At 46.6% G+C, this 20,787-nt stretch overlaps 1 protein-coding gene across 3 annotated transcripts in view; it reads right to left on the reverse strand.

Annotated features, from left to right (window-relative positions):
• Positions 1-16,591: 16,591 nt before the first annotated feature.
• LOC147882359 (Met-10+ like family protein) overlaps positions 16,592-20,787 on the reverse strand; it is a 128,949-nt gene continuing 124,753 nt past the window's right edge. The window contains exons 9-11 of one of the 3 annotated variants that reach the window (XR_015543901.1): positions 17,214-17,349; positions 16,967-17,020; positions 16,592-16,857 (exon numbers count right to left, since the gene is read on the reverse strand). Coding sequence is in view for 1 of the 3 variants with exons in the window: in XM_087401034.1 (XP_087257160.1) it covers positions 17,221-17,349 (129 nt within the window). In the remaining 2 variants the exon portion in view is untranslated. Of the gene's footprint in view, positions 17,021-17,213; positions 17,350-20,787 lie in introns of all 3 variants that reach the window. The other 2 variants (XR_015543900.1, XM_087401034.1) reach the window with 2 other exon arrangements.

Here is a 20,787-nt window from a genome sequence, read left to right on the forward strand (position 1 = left end):
GAATGCACACACAGGTCATCAAGGAATACCTCCAAGAAATCCCTCAGGCATTCCTTAAAAACTATGATCATAATGTCTTTGAAATGTTGGAGCATTGGTGAGCCCGAAGAGCATCACCTTGGAAGCGTAAAATCCCCATTCCATGGCAAATGCGATTTTGTGTCGATCCTTTAGTGCTATGGATACTTGATTGTATCCAGAGAATCCATCTAGGAAGCTATAAGCCTCCTTTTCAGTGACTCTTTCTAGAACATTCTGCGTAAAGGGTAGCGGATAGTAGTCCTTTCAAGTTGCGGTATTTATCTTTTTTAGATCTATGCATACTAGGACATTACCACTCTTGTTTAGAACAATGACGATTGGGGACACCCACTCCATATGCTCAATCTCATAAATGAATCATGCGTCGATTAATTTATGTATCTCTTCTCTCACGATTGTCACATACTTCGGATTTATGGGTGTAATATCATCCATCATAGGGATGGTGTGTTATATGACCCCAGGTGGCACACCCTTCATATCAGTGTACTTTCAAGCAAAGCGATCTTGATATTCATGCAAGAGGGAAACTAGAGCCTCTTCTTGCTCAGTAGTGAGGTCATCGGCTATGTAGATCAATTTAGGGTCTTTGCCTTCTGAAGCAAGGTCCGCTTTCTTAACTTTACCATCGTAACCATCTTGATTCCCTTCCTCTGCTGTCCTTTTAGCTTGCTCAAGAAGTATTTTGCGATCTTGGACCGTATAAGCTTTAAAGTGCTTGAGGACCTAGCATAAATTAGTCTCCTCTTCTTCGTTGTCCTCCAAGTTTTTCGGGGCAGGTTGCTTCTCCTTATAAGAAGTCTTGGTGCTTTTGGCCTTTGAGGCCTTTTCTTTTTGCGGGGATTTAGCTTTCAAAAAGGCCTTAGCCATAGGTAGAGGGGTTTCCTCTGCCTTAAGGGATCCTGGGGGGGTTTGATTCTATCCAACCTAGCTCTTCAATGAGAAGAGAACTCACGATGCGCCATAATGGCATCCATATATCTCAACCAATGGAGATTCGTCTTAACTTTTTGTACCCCTTCACCATCCTCTAGTGCCCTCAATATATTGATCATGTTTAAGGGGACTATAGCCACAGGCACCTTGGAATCATAGGCCGCCATCCATGTCCCTGTCTTCTCGTCTATGGTCGCAAGGACATGCATCGAGTTCTGTGAGAATGCAGGTTCGAGCAACGGACCATACGAGTGTTCATCTCGGTCCTCTCCTATGTCCTCATTGCACGCATGGAACACATTTACTGAAGCAGTTCTTTGTGTGGTATTAGACTCAGTGGTGCAAATAAATTACCGATAATCGGGTGGGCTTTCCATGTTTGAAGGTCAACCCCCCTCACTATTTGTTCATCCTTGTGCAAATAGATTCAAGAACCAATCATGGACTAGACCTCCAGCGTGCATAAAGGGTCTCCCTAGAATGACATCATAGCCATCCGACTGTCCATGGAAATCCATTACAATGAACAAGACATGATAGGTGAGGCCGAAAGTTTGATCTTAATATCTCTCAAAATCCCTACCGGCGGCTGGGTTGTCACTCCATCGACTAGATTAACAACTAAATTAGTGCTTTCGATTTTAAGCCTTTCCCACTTGTCCTAGTACTGTTTGGTAACAATGCTAGCAACGTCTCCTCCATCCAAGATCACCGTATCATTCTTGTTTTGGTAGGTGATCGAAAGTACAACATTGGTGTCGTCACTTTCGAACAACATTGGTGTTGTTTATTGGCCAAAATCTTTAATAGGTTTGGCTCTTTTGCAGCGGGGGCTTCAACTACCTCAGTGGCCACTTCCTCAGGAGTGACCATTTGCCCATTCATCTAGTTGGAGAGATCTCTCCAAAGGATGGGGTTCCCTCTTAATAGGACTGCTATAGGAGTTTTTACCTCCGTGGACAAGAATGCAGCTAGCTCTGCCATATCTCAAGGTTGGCTAATCCGCTCTTGGCCTTCTGACTGAGGCTTTTCAAAACCATAAAAGGACACAGGGTCCTATGCAGCTTGGTGCCAACTGGGATCCTCTTCAAACATTTTGTGTCTTAGGAGTGATCGTCCCATCGATGTGCCTCCTAAACCTTCCTCGTCCACTTTTTCCATGGTGGGAGGGGCTTTAGGGGCTCTATTTCGGGCTTAGTAGTTTGAATGAATGGTATCCATGCCCTTAGAGGTCTAGGCCTTTGCTCAAATTTCTCTTGGAAATCGTGGACCATGTGCTTCCGCGAGGCGCTACCTTTCGATAGTGGGGTCGGGATATTCATTATAACCCACCAGACTTGAGTTCCACTTGTGTGACTGTATCCCTCTTGCATTACCCTTTTCCTTGGGCTAAGGGTTGCTAAGATCTAGACCCGATTAGGTGTGTCCTGAAAATGTGGAAGTAGATACGATGGCAATGTTCTTATCGGACCCAATCGATTTTTGGAGTTCCTTACTCATAGCCCTAGCCTGGGCCCTAGTAATCACATTCAACAACACTAAGGACACTTGGCCTCTCTCAATGCTCAACAAATAAATGATGATCTTAGGGGACGGGGCCGTTCTAGGTGTCCTTCTCATGGGATAGTCCTTGTACAGACAATCCAGCCCGCAACCCAAACATAATGGGGCATTCACATTAGTAGAAGAGGTTTGGCGGGTAGGGGCTGGTCCTTATTGGAACAATCCTTTAGGAAGTGAGGCCCTTCGCACTTCTAAGAAGCTATTGAGACTGGTCGACCGTCCCCTTGTAGGGAGACTCACTTGCTCGGTGTGGGCCTTGACATGTATAGAATTCAATGGCAGGCCTACGGTTCAGGGTATTCGTATGCCAAGCTCATTGCGTGGTGGGAGCCATTTGGTACACCAAAATATATTGATCATCCTGCATGATAGAATCGCTTATCTGGCTGGGCTAGTACACAAAACTCTTGTAAGGCTAGGAATCAAATGCTAGAATGGCATAGTCTGGGTCCTCCCATTCACTAGTGGCTCCTCAATGATCACCTAGTTCATAGGCATAATCCCAGGTGGTAGGCATTGAGGACCTAAAACAGGTGGTGGAAATGGGAGGTTTCGAGCCCTAGGTGGTCCTTGTGGTTGGCCAAGGGGGCTCCTTGTATAGCTAGTTGACCCTGATTATACTGCGTTGGTGGTGCTGGCAAGGTCAAGGGTTGCCTCTGTTGATACATTGGCTGGAGAATAGCCTTGGGATATTGACATTAAGCTGTCTCATGATTTCCCCATCTCACACAGTGGGCATAGTAGAGTGCCAGCCTAGCTCTAAGGTGAGGGCACTCATTTGTTGGGTGCTTTCCCGTACAGAGTCCACACCTATCTTGTCTAAAAAACAAGTGAGGATTACTAGGACCTTCTCTTGTCAACCCTCCCTTCAATTGTTGGGCCACCTGGTTCAAGAGATAGGTGGCGACTTCATCTATGCTCACTCCCCTGCCAAGTGGAGTTGCCTTCTTGGCTACTTCACCCGTACTAATGGTTTTGCCTGCATGAGACACCTCAGATGGAGCTACTTGCAACTTTTTTGTTTGAGCCTTGTCCTTCATATTGTCATCTAAGAGTATAATCGTCTTGCTACACAACTCAAACGACGTGGGATTCAGGGTGAACAAATGATCATGCAGCTTTGCACCCCTTAACGCAATGAGGAAGTGTGGCAATAATTGTTCGTCGCTCATTCTCTCGTGAGGCTCACAGAGGGAGTTCAAGTGTTTAATCCTTGCAATATATTCCCGTAATGTCTCGTGTTTATTCTACTTAACCTCATACAACTGGTTGATATTCAGGACCCGTGGGGGCAAATCCTACTATGAATGCTTTTCTAGTGTTTCACCATTGATTCTCTTTGCTAGAGATCCCAGCTCACTGCCTAGGGATTCTCTGCAACGAAGGCTAACAACCACATTGGTGGACTATACAGCCAGCAAATCCCTCGCGACGTGAGATCATAAAATACACCTATAGGCCAAGCCTTGCAGAAATGTGCCCGCCTATCGTCGGTAGCTCGAGAACTTGGAACGTCGCACTTCCAAATGGATCGCAACGTATAAATGATATCCTGTCAAATGGCAACCAGTGTTAGCCATCGAAGGAACATGGTGCTGGCCCATGACCCAACTGCAACGGGCCACCCAGATGTTCCAGACCGTGATGCTGGCCTCCGTCTCCCAGAAACTATCCTCTCTCAACTGAGGGGGGTGGTGAGAAGGGGGGGAGTAGCCAAGTGAAGCTCAATGATGTGAATGCTCCGACCGTGTATTCGATAAGCTGGCGAGACCATGTCTATGGAGAAGGCGTGGCCTGTCCTTTGTAAGCCAAGCTACCATACCCCACGTGAAATGTCTCTACGTGCTCTGAGGCTGTGCCACAATCCGAAGCGCTCCGAGCCAGATCCTCTGAGCTACTGGGCAACTCCATAAGCAGTGAGGAATAGTCTCCATAGCTCCAACTGTACATCTATGGCAGCTTCCATCCAACCGCATTTGCTCAAGACACGGGCCCACTAGGAGACCACCATGTGCGACCATCCAAAAGAAATAGGATATCTTTCGTGGACGCAGGCTAGACCACGGGCGGGCCCAAAATCTGGATCTAACCTCCTCGGGCACTTGCTACACACTGCAGTGTCTCTCCCATGAAGGGGTCCAAGCCATTGCATCCATCTGGATGCGACATCCTATCCACGTGGTGTACAAGAAGACACCTCCTCCATTCTTTCTGAGAGACCTGCTCCGACTAGCCATAACCACTCTCCAGGGTCCCACTGTATATCGTTGAGAGGGCGTCCCTCCCATAACAATAGTCTCCAGCAGGGGGCATCTAGGTCTGTGATGCAGGAAGGGTCGATCGACCACTCCTTGCCCAAACGTCCCACTACTCTGACCCTCTTCCAACCCACCTGGCCTAACACCCCCGTCCATCTCCCAATCCCCTGTGATCTAAGGCTACAGTAGTCCGCCCGGTCCCACATCATAGAACCGCACGCTCGTGGGGATTGGCGACTGCAAGAACAGTTGTATCCTATGAGGTACACCCATCCTAGAGAACTGTCCTAGCCAGTGTCTCGGAGCGAAAACTTGCAGTCCCTCCCTCCAAGAGTCCAAAATAGCTACCTCTATCTCCACCATGCTCTGGCCGGCCCCTCTCAGATGAGAAAGGGCCTCCAATCATGCCTCTGCCTCTGTTGGGAGTCTAGACCACTGTTGGGAGCGACTGTCCCACTGTGCCCAGCCAATGTGTAGCCATTGCCCTAGCATCAAACCATCCTCGTCTCTCACCTTCGGGTGCTAGATAAGCGGCTGGCGTGCAAACTCCTCCGTGTACCGAAGGCTGACTCGGATGAGACCTGAGATCCACTGCCAAACCCTCAAGAGACTTCTCATCAGGGGTGAGCCCTTCCCTGTGAGAGGGGCCTCCGAAACGATCCACCTGTGGGACGACTGCCACACTGACCACCTATGCAAGGGGTGTTCCTCAAGAGACCATGCTGCACGAGAAGTTTCTAGGGCTCCATGCTTGGAGTGAGAGCCTTGACTATCAACTTGCCCAACAAGGCTATGCTATGTATCTCTGGATCTATAATACCCAGGCCTCCTTGTGCCTGTTGTAGTATCACTGTCTGCCACGCATCTCTAGCTCTGGTGTTGCGAGTGCCATCTGATCCTGCCCAAAGGAAGTTACCCACCAAACGTCTCAACTGTCCCATGCAACCCCTGTGAAAACACCAACAAGAGGCTATATACGAGGCTGTGGCCAACAGGACCTGGTTAGCCCACCAAGGCCCTGCTTGCCAGAGAGAGTTTGGCTGAGCTCTAGTAAAGAAGCTTGCGCCTCACGCTCTCAAGGACCAAGACTATCTGCTGCTTTGCAGAGCTGTCAATGCCCACACAGCATCCCAACTACCTCACCGACTGGCCACTCGAGATCCACCTGAAGCCTGCCAATGCGCCCCACCGAAGAATCTCTTGGGTCTCCTCAGTCACTGAAAGAAAAACGACTGATTTGCCGCAGTTGATCCTTACCCCTAATGCGGTGCAATAAACCTCAAGAGCCCCCCTGACCGCATCCAGGCTCTCCTCTGAACCCTTCACATACAAGGCCATATCATCTGCGAACTCCTAGTCCAGAAGATCCTCATCCTGTCTGATCGGTAGCCTCATCCCTCTGAGGCCAACCGTTTGTGACCTCAAGAAATAGCCCAATGCCTCCGCGACAAAGAGAAAGAGGAAGGGAGCCAGTGGGCAGCCCAGTGAACCCACCAATCAACATCTGATGGAGCTCCCTGCATACAAGGCGAAGACCCCTCTGATCCACCAGTCTGAGAAGCCTAATCTATGCATCGTGCCCTCCAAGAAGGACCACTCTACTCGATTGTAGGCCTTCTCAAAATCCAGCAGCATGATTGCAAGGGGCTGTGCCTCCTCCCTGGCCCAATAGCACCTCCCAAAAAGTGAAGATGTTGTCGAGGATGCTACGCTCTTTACAAAACCTATCTACGTGTCGTGGATAATGTCAACTAGATGGGGTCATAGCCGCAAACTCAAGACCTTGGCTAAGATCTTGTATGCAGTGTCTAGCAGAGTGATCGGTCTCCACTGTCGAATCTTCGAGCGGTCCCCTCCCTTCGGGATCAAACAAATCCAACCTCTCCTCAGAGACGGTGGGAGTGCTCCTGAGTCAAAGATCTCCTAAAAGGCCAGCCGAAGAGGGGGGTGCAAAAAGGGCCAAAAGCTCATGAAGAAGATCGGGGACAGCCCATCCTCCCCTGGGCACTTCTGAGTCGGAAGTGCCCTGAGAGCTTCCCGAAGTTGGTCATCTGTGAAGGGAGAATCGAACTGGCTGCTCACGCCCTAAGAGACCAGAGCTGGGACATGCTCCCATACTGCCTCGCAGGCCTCCCGCACTTGGGGGACAACGACTCAGCCTGAAAAAGGTATCTATAGAAATCTGAAGCCAACTCCATAATCTCATGGGGGTCCGAAACCACCCTGCTGCTAGCATCTCTCAATCTCTGCAACTGGGCACCTGCCGACCTAGGCCCCGTGGCCTGAAACAACTCGCGGCTCATCCTATCCCCCTACTGTACCCAACCAACACGAGCGGAATAGTAAGAATACTTAGCCCTCCTCAACTCCATGTCCTGAAGCTCTAGACGTGCACACTCAAATTTGTCAGCAGCAAGCCATTGGGACTCCGTGTCCTGCTCCCTGAGACGCTCGATGGAGGCTAAGTCACACCTCAAATCTCTCTCCTAAAGGCAAAAATGACGACGAAGAGCCTGGGTGCGATGCTCCTCATTGCTCCTCCGAATCGCCTCGGTTGTCCAAGATGCCCAGCCACCCTCCGAAGTGTCCTACGGCTGCTGCCAAATCTCCGATATGATCTATTGCACCTCCTGCATCAACGCATCTAGGATGCGAACCCCCCTCTGTGGGAGCCCTCGACAAGGTTGCTCTAAATGAAACACAATCAACGAGTGGTCTGACAGGGTAGTCCCTGCAAGAATGCCCATGGAACCTCCAACGTAGAACCTATCCAGACGGTCAAGCAATACATCATGCCGGCACTGGCCAAAGGAGAAACTAAGACTGTTAGGGGTTCTAGAGAACTCAGCCTCCCTCCAAGGGTCCCTGCCGCAGACCGAAAAGATAAACTACTCCCAAGTACTCTCCTCTGCCGTGGGCATCTCGGAGAAAGCACTCCCTTGTTTGTGTTCTCCAAACTCAAGATTGTTGAAATCCCCTCCAACAATCCATGAGTCTACATCCGGGAGACAATCGGTCAAGCACCTCCGGAAGGTCGGACGCTGTTGTCTACCACGTTCAAGATCCTAATCCTGGAATCTCCCATCCGTAATCCTGGAATCTCCCATCCGTAATCCTGGAATCTCGCATCTGTAATCCCATCCAAACTGCTCTACCTGTAATGAGCTCCCCTTAGTCATACACCTCTGATGCAACCGCCTACGAGATTGAAATGCAAACCCCTCGACTCCTTCCCACGACGGGAGACCAGATCTCCGGGCCTCTCCCAAGGAGGTGGCGTCTACGTCTAATGTCCGAGGAGGCAAACATATGCTCCTGTACCAAAAGAAAATCCACTGCCCTGCCAACCACTACTCTCTATAACTCTTGGTAAAGTAACAAGTGATGGGGTTGCTGACGTGCCCGATCCTGGAGACCGTGCACGTTCCAACTCACCATGGTCCAACTCATGGGGAGGCAGGGGTGGTGGAAAACAACGCTCTCTTGAGCGAAGGAGCTTGCACTACAACCTCTGACTTTTGTGACTTCGTCGATGGTTTTGGGGGGAAGTAGTCCAAATCCACTGGCGCCGAACTAGTGGCGTAACTGGCTCGATGCCTACCTTGATGGCCCACTGCATCAAGAAGGAGGCCTTGACTCCAAGCCCATCTATGCACTGCTGTAGCATCCCGTATGATGCATGCTTAAGCTGAACCTCAGGACCTAGGCGAAGCACACAAATAGCTACTCCCAAGTCCCGTCTATCTGCAAAAAAACCCAACTGAAACGTGGTCTTCCCATGAGAGACCCACAGTTCCCTCCCATACGGACCTAGCCACTCCATCATGCTGAACATCTAGTGCCCCATCATTAGATCAAACACTGTGGGGGTCCACTGCTCCTCCCCACTAGCTGAGAAGTGAAATCCCCAGAAGGGACGAGTGCGAGAGCCATACACTCCTATGGACCCCCCTTTTCGAGGCTGTAAAATCAGGACTTACACCTCCAAAGCAAGCAGGTACCCATCCAGAATCTCTAAGTAGTTCCACGGTCCTAGCCTCCAAAACTCTCTGGGCAAAGGATGACTAGGGCGGGGCAATATTGATGCTACCAACCTACGCTCTTCAAGGCTACACATTTACTGCTTACAAGCAGACTAGCAAAGGGAAGCAATGGAAGAATGGCACAAAGCCCAATGCACAGAGCACCACTAACAAGTATCACAGGGATCCCGAAATCAAATCTGCAATTCTAAACCCTTTCAATATTTTCCTCTGAAAATTCGTAATGCTTGCTGCAGTTGGAATTTGGCAATCCGAATCAAGTAATGCTTGAAGGTTTATCTCCATCAAGCACCTATATTACATGTTTGTACAAGTTTTAAAGCTTGTACAAGTACCTACTCCAAAACTCTAAAATCTGTCTTTTTTTTTGGGTATTGAACGTACCATCAGACGTACGCCTAAGATTTTTAAGTTCGTTTAGTACCGCACCAACATTGAACGCTACGCATCGAACGTGATCGTACGTGTCAACCATGGTCTCAAGCAACACACAAAGCTCCCAAAAGGGAATCCTTGCACGTAATTAAACTGAATTTGCTCTCTAGGGAAGGTCCGGACTCCCCTAAATTTTGGTGACCTCTCTCACAAGGTTGTGAGGATGCAGGACACTCATGAGCCCTGTGCTGAGAGGTGTGGAGGTGGGTCTAAAATCAAATCACCCATTGGAAGGAGAGTCAAGCGACGCTGTGAAACTATTGTTCGAAGCTCAAAGAGAGCTGTAAATTTAAGTCTATTTTCAATTGAAGATTGGTCGAGCGATGGTCTGCACGCTAGTCCCAAAAACGAGCTAGTCGAGGCCGGACCTTCATGGTATGCACATTGCCTTCCTGTATCAGACCTAGAGATGCAAAATACTCCTTGAATTCACGATTGACAGTGGGTCGAGACTCGACGCCTTCTGCCTCTTGAGCACTAGCCGCCGGGATGTTACTGATCTCTTTGTGTAACAACAATGTGAATTTTAAGCTTTCCTTTCTTTAATCTCTAGGGACATACCAAGGGAATCCTTTCCTACTAATTTGGACGCACAAAGTAAGGTCCTTGAGTTAAGAAAGGAGTATTCAATGTCCACATACTTGATGGGATTAAGATTGTGGCAAGGCCACATAAGCATTGGATTCCACTTGCCTTTTGATTTTGATGGGTGAGCTTGTGGCAAGGCCACATAAAGTGTTAATTTAGATCAGGTCCCATTTGCAATTTGTAGTAAGAGTCTTAGACACAAAGAATATAAGGTTTTGTTGCAACCAAAGTTGGAGATAAGGATATTGTTTTTTTAAATAAAAATAGGGCACGCTACATATAAGCTACGCAGTGTTAGGGTCTACTTTTAGCACAGCTTAGAACGTAAAAATATTTGTTGGAAGCTATCAAGTTTTCTTTATATTTCTTTCAAGGAATGCTAATATGATTTTTTAAAGGAATGCTGTTAGACATCTACTCTCTTTCCCGCTCTGCGGCTCCTTGCTGCCACTAAAGCTGTGCACTCTAAATCATCACGTTCACGGGCGATGGCAATTTGATTATCCACCCAGCCGAACTCACAGGATAGGATTCGTCTTATTACGTATATATTTTTTTCGTTATTCTTTTCTCATCCTTATCCTTGAGACCCCAATCTCCCTAGATAGTTCTTGGCCACATGTCACATTTTAGGCCCTTACTTAGATGCATCCTTTTTCACCCCTATCTTGGAGTTCCCTTTTAAAACAATTGCCCCTTGGCAATTTACACATTAGATGCACCTAGGCCCTAGCCCTATTAGAATTATCTAGTCAATGCCATTACGCCCTCACCTAGGACCTTGGCAGTTACTTCTCTTGACCATTTAATTACGCACATTAATTATTACAAAAGTTGGTCATCTAAGAGAAAATGCCCACCGATCTATCCGAGGTCATGCTATCTCGGCTAGAGCATAACATTCCTTCCCTCTTCAAGCATCAGCGTCCTCGATGATGAAATCTGGGAATGCTCTCCGCAACTGGTACACGGATTCCCAGGTAGCTTCCGATAGAGGCTGACCATGCCATGCAACCAACACCGTGGGTATCTTCCGATTTCGTATTTGCATTGTTCCTCGGTCCAGGATTCTTGTTGGTTTGCGCTTTGCAATATCCTCTATCTCCTGAAACAAAACCACACCTTCGATTAGTGAGTCACCAGTATGTAAAAATTTCTTTAAACGTGAAACATGAAAAACCGGGTGCACCTTACACCCCTGTGGCAATTCTAATTTATAGGCTACACTGCCTATTCTTTTCAGAATTAACCACGGCCCACAGTATCGAGGTGATAACTTAGCACACTCTCCTGAAGTCAACGACTTCGAGTGCGAAGGAATTCTGAGAAAAACTTTTTCTCCTTCTTCAAATACTCTTATAGACCGATTTTCATCCGCATACACCTTGGCTCTATCCATAGCCTGACGGATATTAGCTCTCGCAAGTGCTAGCATCTCCCGCATCTGAACTACAAAGTTCGCGGCACTAGGCACTTTCTGAGGTACTCCAACTATAGTCGGATTGGCTGGTCTATAACCATAGTTCAGCTCAAACGGACTGAACCCAGTAGATGAATGTTTCCTATCATTGTAGGCAAACTCCAACAATGGCAACCACTTGTCCCATGTATGCTGCCTCAATGACACATATGCCCTCAGCATATCTTCTAAAGTCTGGTTGACTCTCTCCGTCTGACCATCCGTCTCAGGATGATCCCCACTACACTCATTCCCAACTCAGTCCTTAGTGTCTCAAATACCGCTGTCCAAAAGTGACCGGTAAACCTGACATCTCTGTCTGACACTATGGATCTAGGCAATCCATGCAGACGGAATATATGTCTAATAAACAACTCCGCTACTTGCGGGGCACTAATAGACTCTCTAGTCGGAATGAAGTGAGCCATCTTGGTTAGACGATCAACCACCACAAGGATAGAATTATACCCTCCTTGTGTTGCAGGTAGTCCTACAATAAAATCCATGGAAATGCTCTCCCACTTACTTAGTGGTATTTCCAAGGGCTGTAAAAGTCCGGGTGGCTTCACCCGCTCGGCCTTACTTACCTGACACGAGAAACACCGTGTCACATATTCATGAATATGTTTTTTCATCTTTGGCCAAAAGAAATCTCGCTTCACGAGATCATATGTCTTCTCGACTCCTGGATGTCCCGCACACGGGCTATCATGGCATTGTCGAATGACTCTCTGCCTGAGATCATTCTGACCAGGTACTACAACCTTGCCATTTCTAACTAGCATACCATCCCTTATGGTATATCTTGCATAAGTTTGGCCTTTTCTGGATGCCAGGTCATCCTTTTCACTTTCCCCGGGTTTTAACACATGAGCCTTAGGCCACAAGCTCTGGACAAACTCGTCCACTTTTTGAGTTTCTCTTATCTCGGTCATTAGAGCACTCTCTAATACCGTGAAACTCAGGTTGTGCATAATGCGAGACAACGCATCAGCTACCTTATTGTCTTTTCCTCTTCGGTACCGAATCGTTAGATTAAACTCCTGCATGAGCTCTGCCCACCTAGCTTGGCGGCCCCTCAAGTCAGGCTGTTTACAAAAATGTTTCAGAGTATCATGATCCACATCCACATAAAACTCTGAACCATACAGATAATGCCTCCATGTTTTCAAAGCATGGATAACAGCATACAACTCCAATTCATGAGTTGGCCAATTCCTTTGAGAGGGAGAAAGCTTCTTGCTTTCAAAGGCTACTGGCCTTCCCTCTTGAAGGAGAACTGCTCCTACCGCAATGCCACTTGCATCGGTTTCTAGGAACAACGGTTTCTGGGGATCAACTATTTTTAACACCGGTCCCGTGACCACAGCTTGTTTTATGGTGTTAAAACTTTCCTGTTGATTCTGTCCCCAAACAAAAGGTACTTTATCTGAGGTCAGATCAGTCAATGGCGATACTATTCCGGAATATCCTTTGATATGCCTTCTATAAAACTGGACAAATCCCAAGAATGATCGCAACGCGGTCAGACTCTGAGGGATCGGCCAAGTTAGTATCGCAGCCACTTTCTTCGGATCCATTTCTACCCCCTGTGGAGTAATTATGAACCCTAAGTACTCAAGCCTAACCATACACAGTATAGTTTTCTTTTTATTCACATAAAGACTGGCTTTCCTCAAAGTACTGAACACTACTCTTAAGTGTTCATGATGCTCAGTAACACTTTTACTGAATATCAAGATATCGTCAATAAAATGTACTACGAACTTTCCGATATACGGACGTAGTAAATCGTTCATAAGCATGACGAAGGTCGCTGGAGCATTGGTAAGTCCGAAGGGCATTACCAAAAACTCATAATGACCAAACCTGCTTCTGAAAGCGGTTTTATGCACATCCTCGGCTCTAATCCGGATCTAATGATAGCCGCACTTAAGATCTATCTTGCTGAAAATCACGGCTCCATGTAATGCATCTAGCAAATCATCAATCCGAGCCATCGGATACCTGTGCTTAACAGTGATATTATTTAATGCTCTGTAATCTATACAGAGGCGAAACGTATCATCCTTTTTCCTCTTTAATATCACTGGTGAAGCAAAGGGTGAGAAACTTGGTTGAATCTGCCCCAACTTGAGGTATTCTTCCAGTTGTCTATGCACCTCCGCTTCTTCCGTAAAACTCATTCTATAGGGAGGTTTTTTTTGCAGGTTCTGCTCCCGGGATCAGTTCAATCTTATGCTGAACTTTCCGCTCTGGAGGTAACCCATAAGGTAGTTCATCCCTAAAACACTCAGAGAACTCCTCTGTTATAAGATTAGCCAGCTTGGCCATCTCATCACTTTGCGCAACATCAATGCTAGCCGAAGACTCATCCACTGACTCTACCGATGCTGTGCAAAGGTATAAAAACTCTACTTGAGCCTTTCTGATTTCCATCACGGAAACCAACGGTCCCTGAGGTATATCTTTTTCACCTCGCAAGACATAAAGCACATCATTCATCTTGAATTGATATACGTGCTTTTTCCAATGAATGGCTGGATTCTTCCTAGAATGCCACGCCATTCCCAGGGCTATATCTGCATGAGCAAGCTTGGTCATTTCAAAATCAAGCTTCTCAGCATAGTCCTGAATCCGAAGCTCCAACTGGGTAACCCTCTGGTCCCATACTTCAGTTGAACTTCCATCTGCCATTCTGACTGTATACGCATAGTCAGATGGACTTGTCTTTAATTTCAGCCTCTTCACGAGCTTGGAGTTAATCACATTGTGAGTTGACGCTGAGTCAAACAACACAATGACATCATGACTGGCTACTTGCCCTTTCATTTTGATTAACTCCGTATCATTGAAGGTTGTATACCCCGTTGCTGCGGGCTTAGATAGGATGTTATCAGGTGCACTCGTCACTAGCTTAGCAACAGATACACATAACAAACAAGGTACTAACCTCTGAGAAGGTCCCGCCAGTTGCATCTGCATATGCTCCGCACTGGGACTCTCCTGCATTTCCACGTCGCATTCAGATATTATCATACTAGCCGTGCGACGATCTTTATTCAGTGGACAATCCTTTCACTGATGTCGCTGAAGGCAGCCGAAGCACAATCCTTCTTTTCTAGCTTTCTCTTTTTGTTCAGGGGTCAACGAGGACTTTGACCAAGCCCAGGCTGCCATTGGAGTTATTTTCCTTTTCACCCCAACGGTGGTACTTGTCTTTACTGGTCCCTCAACCGGCTTCACCTGCTTGGTTTGGCCACCTGATTGGGAGACACTTGTCTTTGAAACCCATTTCCTCTGAAATCCCCCTTTCCTCGGGTGCTCATACTGAGTCCCTGCCTGCACAAATCCACCAGATCTGCCTCTGGCATCCTCATAGTTCAGGGCTACTGCAATAGATTCATCTAGTGTAGTCACATATTTAGCCCGAACTTCCATCTTGATCTTGTCGTTCAGTCCATAGATATAGTCTTTTAACTGAACCAACATAGGGAGAGGGTCTGTTATTTTCATCACACATTCCCTGAATTTGTCAGTGTACTCTGCCACTGACAGACTCCTCTGACGAAGATTTCTATAAGCATCCCAAGCTCGGGATTCCTCATCAGGTGGGAGAAAGTGTTTCTTGAATTCAACTTTAAACCCTTCCCAGGTGGTTGGAGCAACTTGATCCTTCTGTTGCTTTATCCACCATCTGTCCGCTGCCTCAATAAACAGGTGTGTGGCCTCGCGGATTTTCTTTAGATCGGATTTAATCTCACAAATGGCGAAGGCTTCTTCCCACTTGTGCAACCAAACCTCGATCACATCAGAGCTGCGCTCGGTCATCCGACCAACGTACTTCTCCGGTCTATAATTAGCGATATTAGGTACTTTGACCCTTGCGCGCTCTAAGGAATGTACACTGGGCTCTGGCTCTGCTAGAGCTTTGCCCTTATCAATCCTAAACGGTCTAGCCGACAAGGCTTGCACCATCTCCCTAATCTCATTTTGACCAGCATTCGCCTGAAGTTGCTGGTTCATAATCTGCTGTAAAGCATCCTCTAATATTGAAATCCTACCAGCCAACGTAGGTGCTGCTTGATGTGACATTGGTTGTGTTGATTGAGCTCTAGACTCACTAGGATTCACCCTTGAACTCTGCCCTTCTGCTTCCATTTTGTTGAAAGGGATTTTTATTTATTTATTTTTTTTTTCAAAAAAAACTCTACACGCCAATCTCCAAAGTAAAATATATATACAGTTTTTTTTTTCGATTTCCACTCTGCGTAAATGATAAACTCAAACGAACGGAAAAGATGCTCCCTGGGCTTTTCGTCAGTTCCGATTTTATCAGATATCTCCGAATTACAGTAGGTCCTGCTACCGATTATTCCATGTCTTCGTCACTTGCGTGGAGATGACGATACGCAGACAAAGCTTGGTGACTGGTTGAGTGACGACGAATAGTGGCTGGTGCGTATACGAATCCTGGTCAGCAGCCGTGCGATAAGGCGCCACTCAATCTACTACTCTCCGTCGTCACGGCGATCCTCTAGGTACAGCCACCATACGATACCAAATGTTAAACCCCTTTCTTGGTTAATTCCTCCGTTCATGTGCAGTCACGTCGCCATTTTTTTAACGCACGTACTGCCAAATAGCCAGTCCTACCACTCGGCTGCATCTCCTACTCGTCGACCTCTATCGTGCTGCGCGTCGACTCCCCCTTCCTGAGCTCTGATACCAAATGTTAAACATCTACTCTCTTTCCCGCTCTGCGGCTCCTTGCTGCCACTAAAGCTGTGCACTCTAAATCATCACGTTCACGGGCGATGGCAATTTGATTATCCACCCAGCCGAACTCACAGGATAGGATTCGTCTTATTACGTATATATTTTTTTCGTTATTCTTTTCTCATCCTTATCCTTGAGACCCCAATCTCCCTAGATAGTTCTTGGCCACATGTCACATTTTAGGCCCTTACTTAGATGCATCCTTTTTCACCCCTATCTTGGAGTTCCCTTTTAAAACAATTGCCCCTTGGTAATTTACACATTAGATGCACCTAGGCCCTAGCCCTATTAGAATTATCTAGTCAATGCCATTACGCCCTCACCTAGGACCTTGGCAGTTACTTCTCTTGACCATTTAATTACGCACATTAATTATTACAAAAGTTGGTCATCTAAGAGAAAATGCCCACCGATCTATCCGAGGTCATGCTATCTCGGCTAGAGCATAACAAATGCTAATATCAAGTCCTTAACACAATCAAGCTTCTTGTACTCCGGCCTTGACTCAATATCTTACCTTCATAAATGTAAACCAACTGCTGCTTCAACCATGTCATACAGCCCCATTCTTGAAATCTACATGAAATTTACTTAAGACAAAATTGGTGTGAGCCCTTAATGTTGCAGGAATACCAGGTTTTGTAAATCATTCCAAACCACATAACCCATTACATTATTCTCTCAGATACGTGACTTTGAATTCTGATGGTTGCTTACATCGGGCCCACTGGTCAAAGCTAGCTGTTTTGAGAACCTGAGTGCATTCCATCCTCTTAAAAAATCGTCCATTGCACTAAAATAGAGTCAGTACATGATAGCTTTGTAGCATGCTTACAGATTTCACAACCTAGAAAAATAGTTACCTGAAGACAATAATGCCCATGGGACTTCAGACAGCCATATTCAGAAACATTAACCTGCACACCAAACCTTTGAAGTCAGCATGCCAAACAGAAACCATGAAGAAAGCAGCCAGTAGTTCTTTCAAAAAGAGCTGATCAAGGTAGATACTGACAAATGTCTTCTGTAAAAGGAATCGAAATGTGTAGCGCCAACATAAGGCCACATAGCCATGCAAAATGAGAAGTTCAGAACTGTGAGGATTCATACATGGTTTTTAGTCATTGAAAGCCACAATTTGCGGGAGTTGAAAAGTTGCACACAGCATCCACTTTCCAGGTGACTCTAGATACACACGATGCATTTCAACATTTTCTGGGGCATGTCCTAGCCTGCAAATAATGCGCTGCACGAAAGAAGAAATGAGATCAAATTTCGACATGGTTTCACATAAAAATTAGGGAAATCAGGTGAATGTAGTTCATACTGTGTGCATTAAAAAGCCTAATAAAGTATCATAAAGAAAACACTACCTCAATTCCTAAATCCAATACAACATACACTCAAACTCATACTGCTCTTTTTCATAAAGCCACATTCTCTGGACAAACGGGGGTATGTCTCCCTAATATGTGCTGTGGTGAGTAATTCAATATTGAATTTACAGAGTTCTTACAAGCATTTCTAAAAGTACTCCCAGATTTCCAGACACAGGGTAATCTTACCCTAGTACTCCCATGGCATGCATTGTGAAACTCGTGTGCCAACTAGATATTCAGCAAGAAATGCATCCGGGAACCCTTCCTCACTAGTTCATCAGGGTAATCTTACCAAGTACTTGTAGGGAATTGTGAAACTCTCATGTGCCAACTAGATAGTGTGCAAGAAATGCATTTGGGAATCCCTATCCCTTCCTCACTAGATCAGGCCGTAACAGTTAACTGGTGGATCAATGCAAAGTTTGCTATGATCTTCTTTTAAGGGATCATGACTTTGGTGGGGCATTTTAGCTGGCTAATCCTAATGCTCAAAGATTATGGGTTCTGAAGTCCGCCTCATGGTTAAACACTACGTGATCTTGATCTGCCCTCATTAATCCAAGCATCATTGCCCAACACACCAAGGCTCAACCCCAAATCCAGATTGAAGATGTCAATAATAAACCATAGGAACTGAAGACCCATCGGGTGTTAGTAAACCTTGTGGATGAGTGAAGCATTAAAAGTCTCATACGGCATGCTGATGATTTCATATCAGGTGGAGGTTGATTTGGTAGGAAATAGTCAAATGACTCTTAACATCACTGGTGTGAAGTCCACCTCATATACTCGCTTTCCAGCATCCAGTGACTGGATGTGACTATCATTGACACTGGAGAGCATCACATGTTGAAGATGGTGTTAACAAGACCATATTGAAGACGGAAAAAATTAACATATTGAAGATAGTGAAGTCATACCGAAGATGACAGATCACATTGAAGGTGACTTATCACTTTGAAGTTGATAGAATCACACTAAAGGTGACATGGTCACACTGAAGATGAAGGACACACTGAAGGTGTCATGGACACACTGAAGATGGCGTGGAGACACCGAAGGTGTCATATGCTAGTAATATAAATAATGTGGTCACGCAGAAGGTGACAAGCTATACTTAAGATAGCAAAAACGGTGATCAGCCACAATACGAGCATGCTCCGAACTATAGTTGACCATGTGCACAAGATTTATAGAAGATAAACACCTACAGTATGAAGTCCTGTCACAAGAACTCACACAAAGAAACCTCACATGTGTGGTCAATAAACATAGGATATCCAATAATATCCATAAATGTAGTGGAGAAAAGTGTCAGTGAGTTACATCAGCTACGTTCTGCTATTTTTCAGAGCTATTCTGCATTTCAGAGCTGTACAAGTCAGCTGTGACTTATTGTAGGCTCATTTTGGAGCAGGTACCACTCTTGTTAAGGCCCTTCTAGCTATGGAACAGATGCTACATCCTGCTGCAGACTTTTGGATGCCTTAAGAGCTGTTATTGTTCAAGGAACATTCTGCAAACAATGCATTTTTGGGGAAGATCTGATTTTGCATTGGTGACGCTCAAACAGTCCACTTTTTAAGTTTAAAACTGATATATTCAGGCTGCATTTGCCTAGCCAAGTATTGGCTTGTGGAACAGTGTTCTTTTGTTGAGCTGCAGTATAATTCACAGCATGTGAATTTTTGGGACTGTTTGTGCATTCAACTTTGAAGATGTTTCACAACTAGAATCAAAATCCGGAAGATTTGTTTGGAGTCTTGGTCCAAGACGATAAATTCGATGGTATTGATTATTCCTTCTGGGGCTTTATGGTAAATAATATTTTGGTTGCAAAGAGTCTACAGGCCTTTGTTATCAGTGAAGGTGCCCATTCAGGAAGACGTAACACACACGTGGCAACGCGCGCAACTACAAAAAACGCTACAAGGCACAAAAGCCGAGGAGCCTAACAGAGAATTGCAGCCACTGGCAGAAGGATGGCGGCTGAACTGGCGTTAAGGAAAAAGGAGAATTGGCAGACTGCAAGTGCGGAATCCACAATGCACAAGCCAAGACACTAGATGCTGATAGAGACTAGTCAATCTGCCTTTGCGTGCAGGAAAATGCCAGCAAAAGGATGGGCAAAGAGTAGCACGGATGATGCAGTGGTGGAACTCAGCGTTGGAGTTGACATGGTGCACTATTAGCAAAGCCTGCAAAACAGGCAGCTGGATACGGTGTGGAAGCTGGGACAGCCAAAAGCGTAGAACAGCCATGTAGCGTAGAGCACAGCGCGGTCCAAAGAACTGTCAGACTATAGCTTGAATGGCGGGTTGTGTAGGAACTAGACTGATAAGGTGGCTGTTAGTCAGACAAGGAACTGCAACTGCAGTTGACAACCAGAACACGTGGACAGCAGCCAAGCACAAAGGAACACGTGGACACTAAGGAGAAATCCTGAACATAACATTGAAAAATAAAATAAAAGGGAGATATAGGGCTTTGCAAAGGCCTCTCCCTCCTCAGGTAAAAGTCATACAATCAAAAGTGTGATATCAAGTAATCCTCCAATGAAAAGGAAGCCATGAAAAAGGAAGTGCCGAACGGATTAATCAACATGCAAGGGAATATTTGCACACTATCAAAGATATGTCAAACCGCTCTGGTTGCTGCGTTTGTTGAAGTCCTCCAAGTTGAGTTGCTTTTGTGTTTTTCCCTTGTCACCGTTCCCCTTCCCCATCTCCTCGTGTATGTATATTTGGACTGAAGGGTCTCCCGCCTAAGTGAGTCCCTGTCCTCATCCCCCTTTGTCCTTCATTATGGTAGAGGGCTGGGGTCAAAGGTTGAAAGGTCCTCCAAGAAGAAGGAAGCCAAGCCAAGCTCAAGCTCAATCACACCTCGAAGGGTCTGGTCATCAACCGGACTGTGAGCCGGGGGGGGGGGGGGGGGGGGGGCGGTAGTAGTCGAATTGAGAGGAGGTCTGTCCTGTGGGTGTTTGGGGCCACCGTGACCTGCAGAAAGCCAAGGGGGGAGGGAGATGGCGGGCTAATGTGCAGCAGCCCAGCAGTGATTCGAGCAGAGATGGAGCAGGGAGCTTGGAGCAGGGCTGACGCAATCGAGCAGGGCTGTGCAATAGAGCAGGGCTGACGCAATGGAGCAGTGTGCTGGTGCGATGGCAAGGCAGCGTGAGCAGGCACGATGGCAAGGCAGCGTGAGTAGAGAGGGAGGGTGGAGTAGAAGCGGGGGAGAGAAGGCAGTGGGCGGAGGGGCTGCAAGCGGGGAGGCAGCGGGCGAAGGAGCTGCAGGCGGGGGAGGGGTTG

Source organism: Dipteris shenzhenensis, chromosome 29 (assembly GCF_047967505.1).
Source record: "Dipteris shenzhenensis isolate YYH24624 ecotype China chromosome 29, Dip_SZ_1.0, whole genome shotgun sequence".
Classification (NCBI taxonomy): Eukaryota; Viridiplantae; Streptophyta; class Polypodiopsida; order Gleicheniales; family Dipteridaceae; genus Dipteris; species Dipteris shenzhenensis.